The sequence below is a fragment of the Entelurus aequoreus genome, linkage group LG10, assembly GCF_033978785.1.
Source record: "Entelurus aequoreus isolate RoL-2023_Sb linkage group LG10, RoL_Eaeq_v1.1, whole genome shotgun sequence".
Lineage (NCBI taxonomy): Eukaryota > Metazoa > Chordata > Actinopteri > Syngnathiformes > Syngnathidae > Entelurus > Entelurus aequoreus.
In genome coordinates, this window is record NC_084740.1 from 44,790,999 (window position 1) to 44,814,460 (window position 23,462).

At 28.2% G+C, this 23,462-nt stretch overlaps 1 protein-coding gene across 8 annotated transcripts in view; it reads left to right on the top strand.

Moving 5' to 3' along the window:
- Window positions 1–15,547, top strand: part of LOC133658679 (rho GTPase-activating protein 42) — a 155,174-nt gene extending 139,627 nt beyond the window's left edge. For all 8 annotated transcript variants that reach the window (XM_062060960.1, XM_062060965.1, XM_062060964.1 and 5 more), the window contains 3 exons: window positions 228–290; window positions 6,463–6,542; window positions 11,542–15,547. In XM_062060960.1, coding sequence (XP_061916944.1) covers window positions 228–290; window positions 6,463–6,542; window positions 11,542–11,630 — 232 coding nt within the window. In that variant the 3' untranslated portion in view covers window positions 11,631–15,547. The remainder of the gene's footprint in view (window positions 1–227; window positions 291–6,462; window positions 6,543–11,541) is intronic.
- The last annotated feature ends 7,915 nt before the right edge of the window (window positions 15,548–23,462 follow it).

Here is a 23,462-nt window from a genome sequence, read left to right on the forward strand (position 1 = left end):
CACTATTACTACATTCATACTACATTTAACATGTACTACAGTCATACTACATTGTTACTATATTTAACATGTACTACATTTATACTACACTTAACATGTACTACATGTATACTACATTTAACATGTACTACATTGTTACTACATTTAACGTGTACTACTCATACTAGATGTATTATGTAGTACTAATACTATGTTGTAAGTATTGTTGCCCTCCTATTTCCTGACAGGGTTGCTGCCAGAACTCTGCTTTTTGACAACACCTCAGCCCAGCAGCCTGCTCCAACAGGAAGGTACAAAGCTCCCTTCACAATAAAACACTAACCTAAATACTACCACTTCACAATAAAATTCTGACCCAATTACTATCACTTCACAATAAAGCAATAACCTAAATACTCCCACTTCACAATAAAACACTAACCTAAATACTACCACTTCACAGTAAAATAATAAACTAAATACTACCACTTCACAATCAAATAATAACCTACACTATAAGACAATAACCTAAATACTACCACTTCACAGTAAAATAATAAACTAAATACTACCACTTCACAATCAAATAATAACCTGAATACTACCACTTCATTTTTAAACAATAACCTAAATACTACCACTTCACAATAAAATAATAACCTAAATACTACCACTTCACAATAAAATAATAACCTAAATACTACCACTTCATTATAAAACAATAACCTAAATACTACCACTTCACAATAAAATAATAACCTAAATACTACCACTTCATTATAAAACAATAACCTAAATACTACCACTTCACAATAAAATAATAACCTAAATACTACCACTTCACAATAAAATAATAACCTAAATACTACCACTTCATTATAAAACAATAACCTAAATACTACCACTTCACAATCAAATAATAACCTAAATACTTCCACTTCACAATAAAATAATAAACCTAAATACTACCACTTCACAATAAAATAATAAACCTAAATACTACCACTTCACAATAAAATAATATAATAAACCTAAATACTCCCACTTCACAATAAAACACTAACCTAAATACTACCACTTCACAGTAAAATAATAAACTAAATACTACCACTTCACAATCAAATAACCTGAATACTACCACTTCACAATCAAATAATAACCTGAATACTACCACTTCATTTTTAAGCAATAACCTAAATACTACCATTTCACAATAAAATAATAACCTAAATACTACCACTTCACAATAAAATAATAACCTAAATACTACCACTTCACAATAAAATAATAACCTAAATACTACCACTTCACAATAAAACAATAACCTAAATACTACCACTTCAGAATCAAATAATAACCTAAATACTTCCACTTCACAATAAAATAATAAACCTAAATACTACCACTTCACAATAAAATAATATAATAAAACTAAATACTACCACTTCACAATAAAATAATAAACCTAAATACTACCACTTCACAATAAAATAATATAATAAAACTAAATACTACCACTTCACAATAAAATAATAAACCTAAATACCACTTCACAATAAAATAATATAATAAACCTAAATACTCCCACTTCACAATAAAACACTAACCTAAATACTACCACTTCACAGTAAAATAATAAACTAAATACTACCACTTCACAATCAAATAACCTGAATACTACCACTTCACAATCAAATAATAACCTGAATACTACCACTTCATTTTTAAACAATAACCTAAATACTACCATTTCACAATAAAATAATAACCTAAATACTACCACTTCACAATAAAACAATAACCTAAATACTACCACTTCACAATCAAATAATAACCTAAATACTTCCACTTCACAATAAAATAATAAACCTAAATACTACCACTTCACAATAAAATAATATAATAAAACTAAATACTACCACTTCACAATAAAATAATAAACCTAAATACTACCACTTCACAATAAAATAATATAATAAACCTAAATACTCCCACTTCACAATAAAACACTAACCTAAATACTACCACTTCACAGTAAAATAATAAACTAAATACTACCACTTCACAATCAAATAACCTGAATACTACCACTTCACAATCAAATAATAACCTGAATACTACCACTTCATTTTTAAACAATAACCTAAATACTACCACTTCACAATAAAATAATAACCTAAATACTACCACTTCACAATAAAATAATAACCTAAATACTACCACTTCACAATAAAATAATAACCTAAATACTACCACTTCACAATAAAACAATAACCTAAATACTACCACTTCACAATCAAATAATAACCTAAATATTTCCACTTCACAATAAAATAATAAACCTAAATACTACCACTTCACAATAAAATAATATAATAAAACTAAATACTACCACTTCACAATAAAACACTCACCTAAATACTATCACTTCACAATAAAATAATAAACCTAAATACTACCACTTCCCAATCAAATAATAACCTAAATACTTCCACTTCACAATAAAATAATAAACCTAAATACTACCACTTCCCAATAAAATAATAAACCTAAATACTACCACTTCACAATAAAACACTCACCTAAATACTATCACTTGACTATAAAATAATAGCCTAAATACTACCACTTCACAATAAAACCTTAACCTCATTCTATTATGTCACAATAAAATACTAACCTGAAATACTATTATGTCACAATAAAATACTAACCTAAAATACTATTACTTCACAATAAAAATACTAACCCCAGATACTACCACTTCACAATAAAATACTAATTCAAATACTAATACTTAACAATACAATACTAAGATCAAATGCTACCACTTCACAATAAAATACATACATTCATACACACACATTTAAATACACACACGCACACGTACACTTATATACATACATACATACACATTTACAAACGCACACATAGAGTACACACATGCATACATGTATGCCTAAATACATACATACATAAACACACACATTTACATACATACATACACACATTAATACACAAGCATTTACATACATACACATTTACAGACACACACACATTTATACAAATACATACATACACACATACTGTAAATACACGAAGTACACATGCACACATTTACACAAATAGATGGATACATACTGTAGATACATACATACACATTTACACAAACACATACATACACATATTTACACAAACATACATACATACACATATTTACACAAACACATACATACATATATACATACATACATACATACACATATTTACACAAACACATACATACATACACATATTTACACAAACACATACATACATACACATATTTACACCACCACATACATACATACACATATTTACACAAACACATACATACATACATACATATATACATACATACATACATACACATTTACACAAACACATACATATATACATACACATACATACATACACATATTTACACAAACACATACATACATACATACATACATACATATATACATACATACATACACATTTACACAAACACATACATACATACACATATTTACACATACATACATACATACATACACATTTACACAAACACATACATACATACATACACATTTTTACACAAACACATACATACATACATACACATTTTTACACAAACACATACATACATACATACACATATTAACACAAACACATACATACATACATGCATACACATATTTACACAAACACATACATACACATTTTTACACAAACACATACATGCATACATACACATATTTACACAAACACACATTTTTACACAAACACATACATACATACATACATACATACACATTTTTACACAAACACATACATGCATACATACACATATTTACACAAACACATACATACATATATACATGCATACATACACATATTAACACAAACACATACATACATACATACATACACATTTTTACACAAACACATACATACATACATACACATATTTACACAAACACATACATACATACATACACATATTTACACAAACACATACATACATACATACACATATTTACACAAACACATACATACATACATACACATATTTACACAAACACATACATACACATATTTACACAAACACAGACATACATACATACACATATTTACACAAACACATACATACATACATACATATATACATACATACATACACATATTTACACAAACACATACATTACATACACATATTTACACAAACACATACATACATACATACACATTTTTACACAAACACATACATACATACATACACATATTTACACAAACACATACATACATACATATATACATACATACATACACATATTTACACAAACACATATATACATACATACATATATACATACATACATACACATATTTACACATACATACATACATATATACATACATACACACATGCATGCATGCATGCATGCATACATACACACACAAACATTCATACATACATACATACACACATTTACACAAACACATACATACATACATACATACATACATATTTACACATACATACATACATACACATATTTACACAAACACATACATACATACATATATACATACATACATACACATATTTACACAAACACATACATACATACATACACATATTTACACAAACACATACATACATACATACATACACATATTTACACAAACACATACATACATACATACATATATACATACATACATACACATATTTACACAAACACATACATACATACATACACATATTTACACATACATACATACATACACATATTTACACAAACACATACATACATACATACACATATTTACACATACATACATACATACACATATTTACACAAACACATACATGCATACATACACATATTTACACAAACACATACATACATACATACATACACATTTTTACACAAACACATACATACATACATACATACACATATTTACACAAACACATACATGCATACATACACATATTTACACAAACACATACATACATACATACACATATTTACACAAACACATACATGCATACATACACATATTTACACAAAACACATACATACATATATACATGCATACATACACATATTAACACAAATACATACATACATACATACATACACATATTTACACAAACACATACATACATACATACATACACATTTTTACACAAACACATACATACACACATAAACACATTTACACAAACACATTCATACATACATACACATATTTACACAAACACATACATACATACATACATACACATATTTACACAAACACATACATGCATACATACACATATTTACACAAAACACATACATACATACATACATACACATATTTACACAAACACATACATACATACATACATACATACACATTTTTACACAAACACATACATACATACATAAACACATTTACACAAACACATACATACATACATACACATATTTACACAAACACATACATACATACATACACATATTTACACAAACACATACATACATACATACACATATTTACACAAATACATACATACACATATTTACACAAACACATACATACATACATATATACATACATACATACACATATTTACACAAACACATACATTACATACACATATTTACACAAACACATACATACATACATACACATATTTACAAAAACACATACATACATACATATACATATTTACACAAACACATACATACATACATATATACATACATACATACACATATTTACACATACATACATACATACACACATGCATGCATGCATGCATGCATACATACACACACAAACATTCATACATACATACATACACACATTTACACAAACACATACATACATACATACATACACATATTTACACAAACACATACATACATACATACACATATTTACACAAACACATACATACATACATACACATATTTACACAAACACATACATACATACATACATATATACATACATACACACATGCATGCATGCATGCATACACACACAAACATTCAAACATACATACATACACACATTTACACAAACACATACATACATATATACATACATACATACACATATTTACACAAACACATACATACATACATACACATATTTACACAAACACATACAATCATACATACACATATTTACACAAACACATACATACATACATACATACATACATATATTTACACATACATACATACATACATACATACACACATTTACACAAATAGATGGATACATACTGTAGATACATACATAAAAACATACACATATTTACACAAACACATACATATATACATATATATATATATATGTGTATATATATATATATATATATATATATATGTATGAATGAAAGAAGTAGTGTGTGAGTAGTACACGTTAAAAAGAAGTACTTCTGTTGTGTTTTAGAGACGCCAAGGCGGTGTACGCGTGTGAGGCAGATCACGACCATGAGCTGAGTTTCCCCCAGGGGGCGCACTTGAGTAACGGTGAGTTGTTACACTTTCACTTTCGCTTTCACTTCTTTTCTTTTCTTTCTGCACCTTTATAAACTAACTGTCTCACATGTACATTGTACTACATTACTATAGTAGTACCATACTACTCTCACATGTACATTGTACTACTGTACTTTAGTAGTACAATACTACTCTCACATGTACATTGTACTACATTACTATAGTAGTACCATACTACTCTCACATGTACATTGTACTACTGTACTTTAGTAGTACAATACTACTCTCACATGTACATTGTACTACATTACTATAGTAGTACCATACTACTCTCACATGTACATTGTACTACTGTACTTTAGTAGTGCAATACTACTCTCACATGTACATTGTACTACATTACTATAGTAGTACCATACTACTCTCACATGTACATTGTACTACATTACTATAGTAGTACCATACTACTCTCACATGTACATTGTACTACATTACTATAGTAGTACCATACTACTCTCACATGTACATTGTACTACTGTACTTTAGTAGTACAATACTACTCTCACATGTACATTGTACTACATTACTATAGTAGTACAATACTACTCTCACATGTACATTGTACTACATTACTATAGTAGTACAATAATACTCTCACATGTACATTGTACTACATTACTATAATAGTACAATACTACTCTCTCATGTACATTGTACTACATTACTATAGTAGTACAATAATACTACTCTCACATGTATGTTGTACTACTGTACTATAGTAGTACAATACTACTCTCACATGTACATTGTACAACCGTACTATAGTAGTACAATACTACTCTCACATGTACATTGTACTACATTACTATAGTTGTACAATACTACTCTCTCATGTACATTGTACTACATTACTATAGTAGTACAATAATACTATTATCACATGTACATTGTAGTACTTTACTTTAGTAGTACAATACTACTCTCACATGTACATTGTACTACAATACTATTGTAGTACCATACTACACTCACATGTACATTGTACTACAGTACTATAATAGTACAATACTACTCTCACATGTACATTGTACTACATTACTATAGTAGTACAATGCTACTCTCACGTGTACATTGTACCACAGCAGGATGAATACAATAGTAGTAGTACACTACTAGTAGTACACTACTAGTAGTACAATACTACAGTAGTACAGTACTAGTAGTACAATACTACAGTAGTACAGTACTAGTAGTACAATACTACAGTAGTACAGTACTAGTAGTACAATACTACAGTAGTACAGTACTAGTAATACAATACTACAGTAGTACAGTACTAGTAGTACAATACTACAGTAGTACAGTACTAGTAGTACAATACTCCAGTAGTACAGTACTAGTAAATACTCCAATGGTAGAAATGAATACAATAATAAAACAAGAAGGATCCTGTATGACTGGAGTTGAAGGCCAGAGAGGAAAATATGTCACACACACACACACACACACACACACACACACACACACACAAACACACTCACACACGCACACACACACACACACACGCACTCGCATTCTTGTATATGTTACCTTCTTGAGACCTGAGAAAAATGCCTTCCTCTTTAAGACCAGCCTTTCTAGATATATAAAGAAGTGTTTTTACAACATTAATAATACATACATACTGTACATACATACTATGCAAATGAGTTGGAATTTCACAAGAAAAAACGTAGAATTTTGGCAGTATTTTAATAAAAGTCAATTTTACTCAAAGCAAGTCAACATTTTACAAAAAAAAATTATAATTTGTGCAATATTATGATAAAAGTTGGAATTTTACTCAGCAACAGTCACAATTTTACAAGAAAAGCTTCAAATGTTGGCAATTTTATGAAAAGAATCGTAACTTTGCTCGACAAAAGTCACACTTTTATAAGAAATCTGTCAAATGTTGGCAATATTATAATAATAATCGGAATTTTACTTGGCAAAGTTAGGACAAAAGTCATAATTTTACTCAAAAAAAGTCACTGTTTTACAAGAACAACAAAACAATTGGCGATGTTGTGATAAAAGTCAGGATTTTATATGACAAAAGTCACCATTTTGCTTTAAAAAGTAATAATTTTACATGTAAAAGTCATAATTTTACAAGGAAATATTGCAATATTACAGAAACAGAAAGAATGTGAGAAATTGTTCCTAATTTTATAAGAAAAAAGTCGACACGTGAGAAAAAGACTGCTTTTAGTTATTTTTTATTTTTATTTTTATTTTTATTTTTGTTTGTAATTGTTTTTTAATCTTCATTATTCACTTCATGCTATTACAGTATGTCTCTATATACATATTTATTTTATTAATTTTGGCCAAAAGGGGGCGCATTTCAACTTCTTACACACACTTGTTATTTCATATGTTGGCCAGAGGGGGAGCACTTCAAATTTTTTACACACACTTGTTATTTCATATGTTGGCCAGAGGGGGAGCACTTCAAATTTTTACACACACTTGTTATTTCATATGTTGACCAGAGGGGGAGCACTTTTAAAAGTGACACAAAGTCAATTTGAAAAATCCCTCCTTTTTGAGACCACTCTCATGTTGATAGATGTCACCAGCAGGGGTGCAAATGAGATCTCTATTTTTGTATTTTGTAACGTGCTTTAAGGCCGATGACAAAGGAGTCAGGGACCACAGATGACAAAGGAGTCAGGGACCACAGATGACAAAGGAGTCAGGGACCACAGACGACAAAGGAGTCAGGGGCCACAGATGACAAAGGAGTCAGGGGCCACAGATGACAAAGGAGTCAGGGACCACAGATGACAAAGGAGTCAGGGGCCACAGATGACAAAGGAGTCAGGGACCACAGACGACAAAGGAGTCAGGGACCACAGACGACAAAGGAGTCAGGGACCACAGACGACAAAGGAGTCAGGGACCACAGATGACAAAGGAGTCAGGGACCACAGATGACAAAGGAGTCAGGGACCACAGACGACAAAGGAGTCAGAGGCCACAGACGACAAAGGAGTCAGGGACCACAGATGACAAAGGAGTCAGGGACCACAGATGACAAAGGAGTCAGGGACCACAGATGACAAAGGAGTCAGGGACCACAGACGACAAAGGAGTCAGGGACCACAGACGACAAAGGAGTCAGGGACCACAGACGACAAAGGAGTCAGGGACCACAGACGACAAAGGAGTCAGGGACCACAGAGGACAAAGGAGTCAGGGACCACAGATGACAAAGGAGTCAGGGACCACAGATGACAAAGGAGTCAGGGACCACAGATGACAAAGGAGTCAGGGACCACAGATGACAAAGGAGTCAGGGACCACAGAAGACAAAGGAGTCAGGGACCACAGACGACAAAGGAGTCAGGGACCACAGACGACAAAGGAGTCAGGGACCACAGACGACAAAGGAGTCAGGGACCACAGACGACAAAGGAGTCAGGGACCACAGACGACAAAGGAGTCAGGGACCACAGACGACAAAGGAGTCAGGGACCACAGACGACAAAGGAGTCAGGGACCACAGACGACAAAGGAGTCAGGGACCACAGACGACAAAGGAGTCAGGGACCACAGACGACAAAGGAGTCAGGGACCACAGACGACAAAGGAGTCAGGGACCACAGACGACAAAGGAGTCAAGGACCACAGACGACAAAGGAGTCAGGGACCACAGAGGACAAAGGAGTCAGGGACCACAGATGACAAAGGAGTCAGGGACCACAGATGACAAAGGAGTCAGGGACCACAGATGACAAAGGAGTCAGGGACCACAGATGACAAAGGAGTCAGGGACCACAGATGACAAAGGAGTCAGGGACCACAGATGACAAAGGAGTCAGGGACCACAGATGACAAAGGAGTCAGGGACCACAGATGGCCCCTGTGCCACACTTTGGGCAAGCTAGCTGTAGCAGCTAAGTGTTCATGTCCACTATAGTCTTAGTAGCGTAGTGTATTTGTTCATCCTCTGGTCACATGTGGCTTGTCTTACGTCAGCACAGGAATTGGTCAAATCAACTGTTCACCTGGCGGCTTTTTCCGGGGATGAATAGGGAAGTCCTTCTTTAGCTTGTTTGATCATATATTGCTGCCTTTGCACCTGTCAATCTTTACTTTTGTATGCACATTAAATCAACAAAATATCCTGACTTTGGAGCAATGTTCACGGACTCTAGTATTTGACTCTCTATTAGATGCAATGTTATTGGGACCATGATTTATGTCATCACTTGTTCACACCTCCTCATAAGGAAGCTACTTTTCCTTCTTCATGTCTCAAGAAGGGTAGAAATACACACCCACACACACTTACACACCCACACACACATTTACACACACACACTTACACGCACACACACACACACACACACATGTACATAGTTATTATCATCATCAGCAGGTCATGTGAGGACATTTAGTTCCAAGTCAGTTTTCAGTGAGATAGAAAAATGCCAAACAACTTTGATATTTTATTGGCCTTCCAGTGACTTGACTGCCTTGGCGGGGAGGAGGGGGGAGGAGGAGGGAGGAGGAGGAGGAGGAGGGAGGAGGAGGAAGGAGGGAAGAGGAGGGAGGAGGAGGCGGTCATAGCGACCTGCACATGGAACAAATCATGGCTGCTCACTGCTGCCAAATACAAAAACATTTTGCACATCGTTTAGGAGAAAACATCACAACTCTTTATATATATATATATATATATATATATATATATATATATATATATATATATATATATATATATATATATATATATATATATATATATATGGCAACACATCTTTTTTTTTTTACTAAAGTGTTTCATCTCCATTATGGCCTGTGTGTGTGTGTGTGTGTGTGTGTGTGTGTGTGTGTGTGTGTGTGTGTGTGTGTGTGTGTGTGTGTGTGTGTGTGTGTGTGTGTGTGTGTGTGTGTGTGTGTGTGTGTGTGTGTGTGTGTGTGTGAGTGTGAGTGTGAGAGGATCAGAGTGACCTGACATGCTGATCTCCTCCTGCAGTTTATGCGTCGGTGGAGCCAGGCTGGCTGCTAGCAACATACGACGGCAGAAAAGGTTTAATCCCCGAGAATTATGTTGTCTTCTTTTAACAGCTCCTCCACGGTCGTCATGGAAACGCTGGTGGCGACATGCGACGCTTTTTTAGCAAACAACAAACGTACCTCCTCCTCTCTCACCATTTGTTTGTTTGCTTCCCCCTCGACTGCACTCGTCTTGTTACTAGCTTTTATTCACCTGGAAAATAATCTACTAGCTTTTATTAATGTATAAAAATCATCTACAAACTTTTATTCACATATAAAAGTCATCTACAAACTTTTATTCACGTATAAAAATAATCTACAAACTTTTATTCACGTATAAAAGTCATCTACAAACTTTTATTCATGTATAAAAGTCATCTACAAACTTTTATTCACGTATAAAAATAATCTACAAACTTTTATTCACGTATAAAAGTCATCTACAAACTTTTATTCACGTATAAAAGTTATCTACAAACTTTTATTCACATATAAAAATGATCTACAAACTTTTATTCACGTATAAAAAATAATCTACAAACTTTTATTCACGTATAAAAGTCATTGACAAACTTTTATTCACGTATAAAAATCATCTACAAACTTTTATTCACGTATAAAAAATAATCTACAAACTTTTATTCACGTATAAAAATCATCTACAAACTTTTATTCACATATAAAAAATAATCTACAAACTTTTATTCACTTATAAAATCATCTACAAACGTTTATTCACGTACAAAAATCATCTACAAACTTTTATTCACGTATAAAAAATAATCTACAAACTTATTCACGTATAAAATCATCTACAAACGTTTATTCACGTATAAAAAATCATCTACAAACTTTTATTCACGTATAAAATCATCTACAAACTTTTATTCACGTATAAAATAATCTACAAACGTTTATTCACGTACAAAAATCATCTACAAACTTTTATTCACCTAAAAAATCATCTACAAACTTTTATTCACGTACAAAAATCATCTACAAACTTTTATTCACGTATAAAATCATCTACGAACGTTTATTCACGTACAAAAATCATCTACAAACTTTTATTCACGTATAAAAGTCATCCACAAACTTTTGATGTATAAAAATCATCTCCAAACTTATATTGACTAATAAAAATCATCTACAAACTTTTATTCACATATACAAAATAACTTTTATTGGCGTATAAAAGTCATCTCAAAAATGTTATTCACATATAAAAATTATCTACAAACTTCTTTTGACGTATAAAAAATAATTTACAAACTTTTATTGACGTATGAAAATCATCTCCAAACTTTTATTCACATATAAGTCATCTACAAACTTTTATTCACGTATAAGTCATCTACAAACTTTTATTCACGTATAAAAATAATATACAAACTTTTGACGTATAAAAATCATCTACAAACTTTTATTCACGTATAAAAATATAATCCACAAACTGTTATTGACATATAAAAAAATTATCTCCAAACTTTTATTGACAATAAAAATCATCTTCAAAGTTTTATTCACGTATAGAAAATAATCTCCAAACTTTTATTGACCTATAAAAAAATCAACTACAAACTTTTATTCACGTATAAAAATCATCTACAAACTTTTATTCACCTAAAAAAATCATCTACAAACTTTTATTCATGTATTAAAATAATTTACAAACTTTTATTCACGTATAAAATCATTTACAAACTTTTATTCACGTATACAAATCTACAAATTTTTGTTTATGTAAAAGAATAATCTCCAAACTTTTATTCATGTATAAAAATATAACCCACAAACTCTTGATGTACAAAAAAACATCTACAAACTTCTACTCACGTACATACAAATCATCTACAAACTTTTATTGACATATAAAAAAAATAATTTACAAACTTTTATTGATTTATTAAAAAAAAATCTATAAATTTGTATTCACGTACCAAAAATCATCCACAAACTTTTGATATATAAAAATCTTCTCCAAACTTTTATTGATGTATAAAAATCATCTAAAAACTTTTATTCACGTACAAAAAATCATTTTCAAACTTTTATTGACGTAAAAAAAACATCTCCAAACTTTTATTGATGTATAAAAATCATGTCGACTTTTAGTGACGTATTAAAAAAACATGTCCAAACTTTTATTGACATATAAAAAATAATTTACAAACTTTTATTGACGTAAAAAATCATCTCCAAACTTTTGACGTATAAAAAATCATCTCCAAACTTTTATTTGACGTAAAAAAAAAAAATCTCCAAACTTTTATTGACGTATAAAAATCATCTACAAACTTCTATTGACGTATAAGAATCATCTAAAAACTTCTATTGACGTATAAGAATCATTTACAAACTTTTGACGTATAAAAATCATCTCCAAACTTTTGACGTATAAATAATCATCTCCAAACTTTTATTAACGTACAAAAAATAATCTCCAAACTTTTATTGACATAAAAAATCAACTACAAACTTTTATTCACATACATAAAATCATCTCCAAAGTTTTATTGACATATAAAAAATTATCTACAAATTTTATTCACGTATAAAAATCATAGATGTATAAAAATAATTTACAAACTTTTATTCACGTATAAAAATCATCTACAAACTTTTATTTACGTATAACAATCAACTACAAACTTTTATTCACGTATTAAAAAACTTAGACAAACTTTTATTGACGTATAATTTCCAAACTTTTGTTGTCACATAAAAATCACCTCCAAACTTTTATTGACATATAACAATCAACTACAAACTTTTATTCACGTATTAAAAAACTTAGACAAACTTTTATTGACGTATAAAAATCATCTACAAACTTTTATTCACAGATAAAAATCATCTACAAACTTTTATTTACGTATAAAAAATAATTTCCAAACTTTTGTTGTCACATAAAAATCACCTCCAAACTTTTATTGACATAACAATCACCTCCAAACTTTTATTGACGTATAAAAATCATCTACAAACTTTTATTGACGTATAAAAATCATCTACAATCTTTTATTCACGTACAAAAGATAATCTCCAAACTTTTATTGACATAAAATATGATCCACAAACTTTTATTGACATACAAAAATAATTTCCAAACTTTTATTGACATACAAAAATAATTTCCAAACTTTTATTGATGTATAAAAAATCAACTACAAATGTTTATTGACGTATAAAAATCAACTACAAACTTTTATTTACGAATAAAAAATGTACTTCAAACATTTATTCATGTACAAAAAGTAATCTCCAAACGTTTATTGACCTATTAAAATAATCTACAAACTTTTGACGTATAAAAAATTAACTACAAACTTTTATTCACGTACAAAAAAATCTTCTCCAAACTTTCACTGACCTTTAAAAATCATCTCTAAACTTTTATTGACGTATAAAAATCAACTACAAACTTTTATTCACATATAAAAAAATAATCTCCAAACTTTTATTGACGTATAAAAATAATCTCAGACTTTTTTTGACATACAAAAATAATCTCCAAACTTTTATTGATGTATAAAAATAATCTCAGACTTTTTTTGACATACAAAAATCATCTCCAAACTTTTATTGACATATAAAAATAATCTCCAAACTTGTATTAACATATAAAAATCATATCCACACTTTTATTGACGTATAAAAATCAACTACAAACTTTTATTCACATATAAAAAAATAATCTACAAACTTTTATTCACGTATAAAATCATCTACAAACGTTTATTCACGTACAAAAATCATCTACAAACTTTTATTCACCTAAAAAATCATCTACAAACTTTTATTCACGTACAAAAATCATCTACAAACTTTTATTGACGTATAAAATCATCTACAAACTTTTATTCACGTATAAAAATCATCTACAAACTTTTATTCACGTATAAAATCATCTACAAACTTTTATTCACGTATAAAAATCATCTACAAGCTTTTATTCACGTATAAAAGTCATCCACAAACTTTTGATGTATAAAAATCATCTCCAAACTTATATTGACTAATAAAAATCATCTACAAACTTTTATTCACATATACAAAATAACTTTTATTGACGTATAAAAGTCATCTCAAAAATGTTATTCACATATAAAAATTATCTACAAACTTCTTTTGAAGTATAAAAAATTATTTACAAACTTTTATTGATGTATGAAAATCATCTCCAAACTTTTATTCACATATAAGTCATCTACAAACTTTTATTCACGTATAAAAATAATCTACAAACTTTTGACGTATAAAAATCATCTACAAACTTTTATTGACGTATAAAAATATTATCCACAAACTGTTATTGACATATAAAAAAATTATCTCCAAACTTTTATTGACAATAAAAATCATCTTCAAAGTTTTATTGACTTAAAAAAATAATCTCCAAACTTTTGACGTATAAAAAAATCATCTCCAAACTTTTATTGACGTATAAAAATCATCTACAAACTTCTATTGACGTATAAGAATCATTTACAAACTTTTGACGTATAAAAATCATCTCCAAACTTTTATTGACGTATAATCATCTCCAAACTTTTATTCACATACATAAAATCATCTCCAAACTTTTATTGACGTATAAAAAATTATTTACAAACTTTTATTCACGTATAAAAATCATAGATGTATAAAAATAATCTACAAACTTTTATTCACGTATAAAAATCATCTACAAACTTTTATTGATATATAAAAATCATCTACAAACTTTTATTTACGTATAAAAAATAATTTCCAAACTTTTGTTGTCACATAAAAATCATCTCCAAACTTTTATTGACATATAACAATCAACTACAAACTTTTATTCACGTATTAAAAAACGTATACAAACTTTTATTGACGTATAAAAATCATCTACAATCTTTTATTCACGTACAAAAGATAATCTCCAAACTTTTATTGACATAAAAATATCATCCACAAACTTTTATTGACATAGAAAAATAATTTCCAAACTTTTATTGATGTATAAAAAATCAACTACAAATGTTTATTGACGTATAAAAATCAACTACAAACTTTTATTTACGAATAAAAAATGTACTTCAAACATTTATTCATGTACAAAAAGTAATCTCCAAACGTTTATTGACCTATTAAAATAATCTACAAACTTTTGACGTATAAAAAATTAACTACAAACTTTTATTCACGTCCAAGAAAATCATTTCCAAACTTTCACTGACCTTTAAAAATCATCTCCAAACTTTTATTGACGTATAAAAATCAACTACAAACTTTTATTCACATATAAAAAAATAATCTCCAAACTTTTATTGACGTCTAAAAATAATCTCAGACTTTTTTTGACATACAAAAATAATCTCCAAACTTTTATTGACATATAAAAATAATCTCCAAACTTTTTTTGACATACAAAAATAATCTCCAAACTTTTATTGACATATAAAAATAATCTCCAAACTTTTTTTGACATACAAAAATAATCTCCAAACTTTTATTGACATATAAAAATAATCTCCAAACTTTTTTTGACATACAAAAATCATCTCCAAACTTTTATTGACATACAAAAATAATCTCCAAACTTTTATTGACATATAAAAATAATCTCCAAACTTTTATTGACATATAAAAATCATCTCCAAACTTTTATTGACATACAAAAATAATCTCCAAACTTTTTTTGACATACAAAAATCATCTCCAAGCTTTTATTGACGTATAAAAAATAATCTCCAAACTTGTATTAACATATAAAAATCATCTCCACACTTTTAGTGAGGAATAAAAAGCATCTTCACATCAGCGATAGACGCAGCCTCATCTTCTTCCTCTGCAGGGAAATACAGACGTCATCATTTATTCATCTCTCATTAATATTCCTTTTTCATTCATTCTAATGAATGAATTACATCAGCATTTGAACAATTGTTTACATCATACATCTTGTACAAAACAACACAATATCATGTAATAATAATATACATTATTTACCTAGGAGAGAGTAATAATATACATTATTTACCTTGGAGAGTAATAATATACATTATTTACCTTGGAGAGTAATAATATACATTATTTACCTTGGAGAGTAATAATAATATACATTATCTACATTGAAGAGAGTAATAATAATATACATTAATTACCTTGAAGAGAGTAATAATAATATACATTATCTACATTGAACAGAGTAATAATAATATACATTATCTACATTGAAGAGAGTAATAATAATAAACATTAATTACCTTGAAGAGAGTAATAATATACATTATTTAATAATAATATACATGATATACATTGAAGAGAGTAATAATCATATGCATTAATTACCTTGAACAGAGTAATAATAATATACATTATTTACCTTGAAGAGAGAAATAATATACATTATTTACCTTGAAGAGAGTAATAAAAATATACATTAATTACCTTGAAGAGAGCAATAATATACGTTATTTACCTTGAAGAGAGTAATAAAAATATACATTAATTACCTTGAAGAGAGCAATAATATACATTATTTACCTTGAAGAGATTAATAATAATATACATGATTTACCTTGAAGAGATTAATAATATACATTATTTAATAATAATATACATGATATACATTGAAGAGAGTAATAATCATATGCATTAATTACCTTGAAGAGAGCAATAATATACATTTACCTTGAAGAGAGTAATAAAAATATACATTAATTACCTTGAAGAGAGCAATAATATACATTTACCTTGAAGAGATTAATAATATACATTATTTACCTTGAAGAGATTAATAATAATATACAGTATTTACCATGAAGAGAGTAATAATAATATACATTATATACCTTAGAGAGTAATAATAATATACATTATTTACCTTGAAGAGAGTAATAAAAATATACATTATTTACCTTGAAGAGATTAATAATAATATACATTATTTACCTTAAAGAGATTAATAATAATATACAGTATTTACCATGAAGAGAGTAATAATAATATACATTATATACCTTAGAGAGTACTAATAATATACATTATTTACCTTGAAGAGAGTAATAAAAATATACATTAATTACCTTGAAGAGAGCAATAATATACATTTACCTTAGAGAGTACTAATAATATACATTATTTACCTTGAAGAGAGTAATAAAAATATACATTAATTACCTTGAAGAGAGCAATAATATACATTATTTACCTTAGAGAGTACTAATAATATACATTATCTACCTTGAAGAGATTAATAATAATATACAGTATTTATCATGAAGAGAGTAATAATAATATACATTATATACCTTAGAGAGTACTAATAATATACATTATTTACCTTGAAGAGAGTAATAAAAATATACATGAATTACCTTGAAGAGAGCAATAATATACATTATTTATCTTAGAGAGTACTAATAATATACATTATTTACCTTGAAGAGAGTAATAAAAATATACATGAATTACCTTGAAGACAGCAATAATATACATTATTTACCTTAGAGAGTACTAATAATATACATTATTTACCTTGAAGAGAGTATTAAAAATATACATTAATTACCTTGAAGAGAGCAATAATATACATTATTTACCTTAGAGAGTACTAATAATATACATTATTTACCTTGAAGAGAGTACTAATAATATACATTATTTACCTTGAAGAGAGTAATAAAAATATACATTAATTACCTTGAAGAGAGCAATAATATACATTATTTACCTTAGAGAGTACTAATAATAATATACATGATTTACCTTGAAGAGTGGACTTCCACTGGATCGCTTCTCCATCAAACACACCATCAGCAGCGTCTCCATAGTTTCATGGATAAATGTTGAGACATTGAAACTTGACATAGTTATTACTCTACATTCACACAACAAAGTACCTGTGTTGATACTATATGTTGCTGCACACTGACTACTCTCGAGCAAAAGTTAATAACAAAGATGTTGAAAAATGGAACAAGCACTTTAATTTCACCGAATAAAATCTATTATTATTATTATTATTATTATTATTATTATTATTATGATCACTGTAGTCTTAGAAATGCACTCTAGCTTCATAGTCACATGTTTGATTACTTGTAATGCAGTCTTGGTGTGGTCTGAAAGTGAAAGTGAAAGTGAGTTGAAGGGGGAGGGGTGTACGAATGTCATGTGACCTTGATTGACAGCAGTAATATTCATCATAATCATTTCTGAATGACAGACGTCACTGTAATGTAACTTTTGTATTTTCAGCAACTATTGTTTACTCACACCTTCATAATAAACTATCTGTTGATGTAAACAATATGGTCATTAATTATTCATTATTAATCATTCATTCATCTGTTGTTGATGTAAACAATATGGTCATTAATCATTCATTATTAATAATTCATTCATCTGTTGTTGATGTAAACAATATGTTCATTAATCATTCATTATTAATAATTCATTCATCTGTTGTTGATGTAAACAATATGGTCATTAATCATTCATTATTATTCATTCATTAATCTGTTGTTGATGTAAACAATATGGTCATTAATCATTCATTATTAATCATTCATTCATCTGTTGTTGATGTAAACACAATGATCATTAATCATTCATTATTAATAATTCATTAATCTGTTGATGTAAACACAATGGTCATTAATCATTCATTATTAATAATTCATTCATCTGTTGTTGATGTAAACAATATGGTCATTAATTATTAATAATTCATTCATCTGTTGTTGATGTAAACAATATGGTCATTAATCATTCATTATTAATAATTAATTCATCTGTTGTTGATGTAAACAATATGGTCATTAATCATTCATTATTAATCATTCATTCATCTGTTGTTGATGTAAACAATATGGTCATTAATCATTCATTATTAATCATTCATTCATCTGTTGTTGATGTAAACAATATGGTCATTAATCATTCATTATTAATCATTTATTCATCTGTTGATGTAAACACAATTGTCATTAATCATTCATTATTAATAATTCATTCATCTGTTGTTGATGTAAACACAATGGTCATTAATCATTCATTATTAATAATTCATTCATCTGTTGTTGATGTAAACAATATGGTCATTAATCATTCATTATTATTTATTCATTCATCTGTTGTTGATGTAAACAATACGACCATTAATCATTCATTATTAATAATTCATTCATCTGTTGTTGATGTAAACAATATGGTCATTAATCATTCATTATCAATCATTCATTAATCTGTTGTTGATGTAAACACAATGGTCATTAATCATTCATTATTAATCATTCATTCATCTGTTGTTGATGTAAACAATATGGTCATTAATCATTCATTATTAATCATTCATTCATCTGTTGATGTAAACAATATGGTCATTAATCATTCATTATTAATCATTCATTCATCTGTTGTTGATGTAAACAATACGACCATTAATCATTCATTATTAATAATTCATTCATCTGTTGTTGATGTAAACAATATGGTCATTAATCATTCATTATTAATCATTCATTAATCTGTTGTTGATGTAAACACAATGGTCATTAATCATTCATTATTAATCATTCATTCATCTGTTGTTGATGTAAACAATATGGTCATTAATCATTCATTATTAATCATTCATTCATCTGTTGATGTAAACAATATGGTCATTAATCATTCATTATTAATCATTCATTAATCTGTTGTTGATGTAAACAATATGGTCATTAATCATTCATTATTAATCATTCATTCATCTGTTGTTGATGTAAACAATATGGTCATTAATCATTCATTATTAATAATTCATTCATCTGTTGTTGATGTAAACAATATGGTCATTAATCATTCATTATTAATCATTCATTCATCTGTTGTTGATGTAAACAATATGTTCATTAATCATTCATTGTTAATAATTCATTCATCTGTTGTTGATGTAAACAATATGGTCATTAATCATTCATTATTATTCATTCATTCATCTGTTGTTGATGTAAACAATATGGTCATTAATCATTCATTATTAATCATTCATTCATCTGTTGTTGATGTAAACACAATGATCATTAATCATTCATTATTAATAATTCATTCATCTGTTGATGTAAACACAATGGTCATTAATCATTCATTATTAATAATTAATTCATCTGTTGTTGATGTAAACAATATGGTCATTAATTATTAATAATTCATTCATCTGTTGTTGATGTAAGCAATATGGTCATTAATCATTCATTATTAATAATTCATTCATCTGTTGTTGATGTAAACAATATGGTCATTAATCATTCATTATTAATCATTCATTCATCTGTTGTTGATGTAAACAATATGGTCATTAATCATTCATTATTAATCATTCATTCATCTGTTGTTGATGTAAACAATATGGTCATTAATCATTCATTATTAATCATTTATTCATCTGTTGTTGATGTAAACACAATTGTCATTAATCATTCATTATTAATAATTCATTCATCTGTTGTTGATGTAAACACAATGGTCATTAATCATTCATTATTAATAATTCATTCATCTGTTGTTGATGTAAACAATACGGTCATTAATCATTCATTATTAATCATTCATTCATCTGTTGTTGATGTAAACAATACGGTCATTAATCATTCATTATTAATCATTCATGCATCTGTTGTTGATGTAAACAATATAGTCATTAATCATTCATTATTAATCATTCATTCATCTGTTGTTGATGTAAACAATATGGTCATTAATCATTCATTATTAATCATTCATTAATCTGTTGTTGATGTAAACACAATGGTCATTAATCATTCATTATTAATCATTCATTCATCTGTTGTTGATATAAACAATATGGTCATTAATCATTCATTATTAATCATTCATTCATCTGTTGATATAAACAATATGGTCATTAATCATTCATTATTAATCATTCATTCATCTGTTGTTGATGTAAACAATACGGTCATTAATCATTCATTATTAATAATTCATTCATCTGTTGTTGATGTAAACAATATGGTCATTAATCATTCATTATTAATAATTCATTCATCTGTTGTTGATATAAACAATACGGTCATTAATCATTCATTATTAATAATTCATCTGTTGTTGATGTAAACAATACGGTCATTAATCATTCATTATTAATAATTCATTCATCTGTTGTTGATGTAAACACTATGGTCATTAATCATTCATTATTAATAATTCATTCATCCGTTGTTGATGTAAACAACATGGTCATTAATCATTCATTATTAATCATTCATTAATCTGTTGTTGATGTAAACAATATGGTCATTAATCATTCATTATTAATCATTCATTCATCTGTTGTTGATGTAAACAATATGGTCATTAATCATTCATTATTAATAATTCATTCATCTGTTGTTGATGTAAACAATACGGTCATTAATCATTCATTATTAATAATTCATTCATCTGTTGTTGATGTAAACAATACGGTCATTAATCATTATTATTAATAATTCCTTCATCTGTTGTTGATGTAAACAATATTGTCATTGATCATTCCTTATTAATAATTCATTCATCTGTTGTTGATGTAAACAATATGGTCAATCATTATTATTAATACTTCTGTTGTTGATGTAAACAATATGGTCATTAATCATTCATTATTAATAATTCATTTATCTGTTGTTGATGTAAACAATATTGTCATTAATCATTCATTATTAATAATTTATTCATCTGTTGTTGATGTAAACAATATTGTCATTAATCATTCATTAGTAATAATTCATTCATCTGTTGTTGATGTAAACAATATTGTCATTAATCATTCATTAGTAATAATTTATTCATCTGTTGTTGATGTAAACAATATGGTCATTAATCATTCATTATTAATCATTCATTCATCTGTTGTTGATGTTAACAATATGGTCATTAATC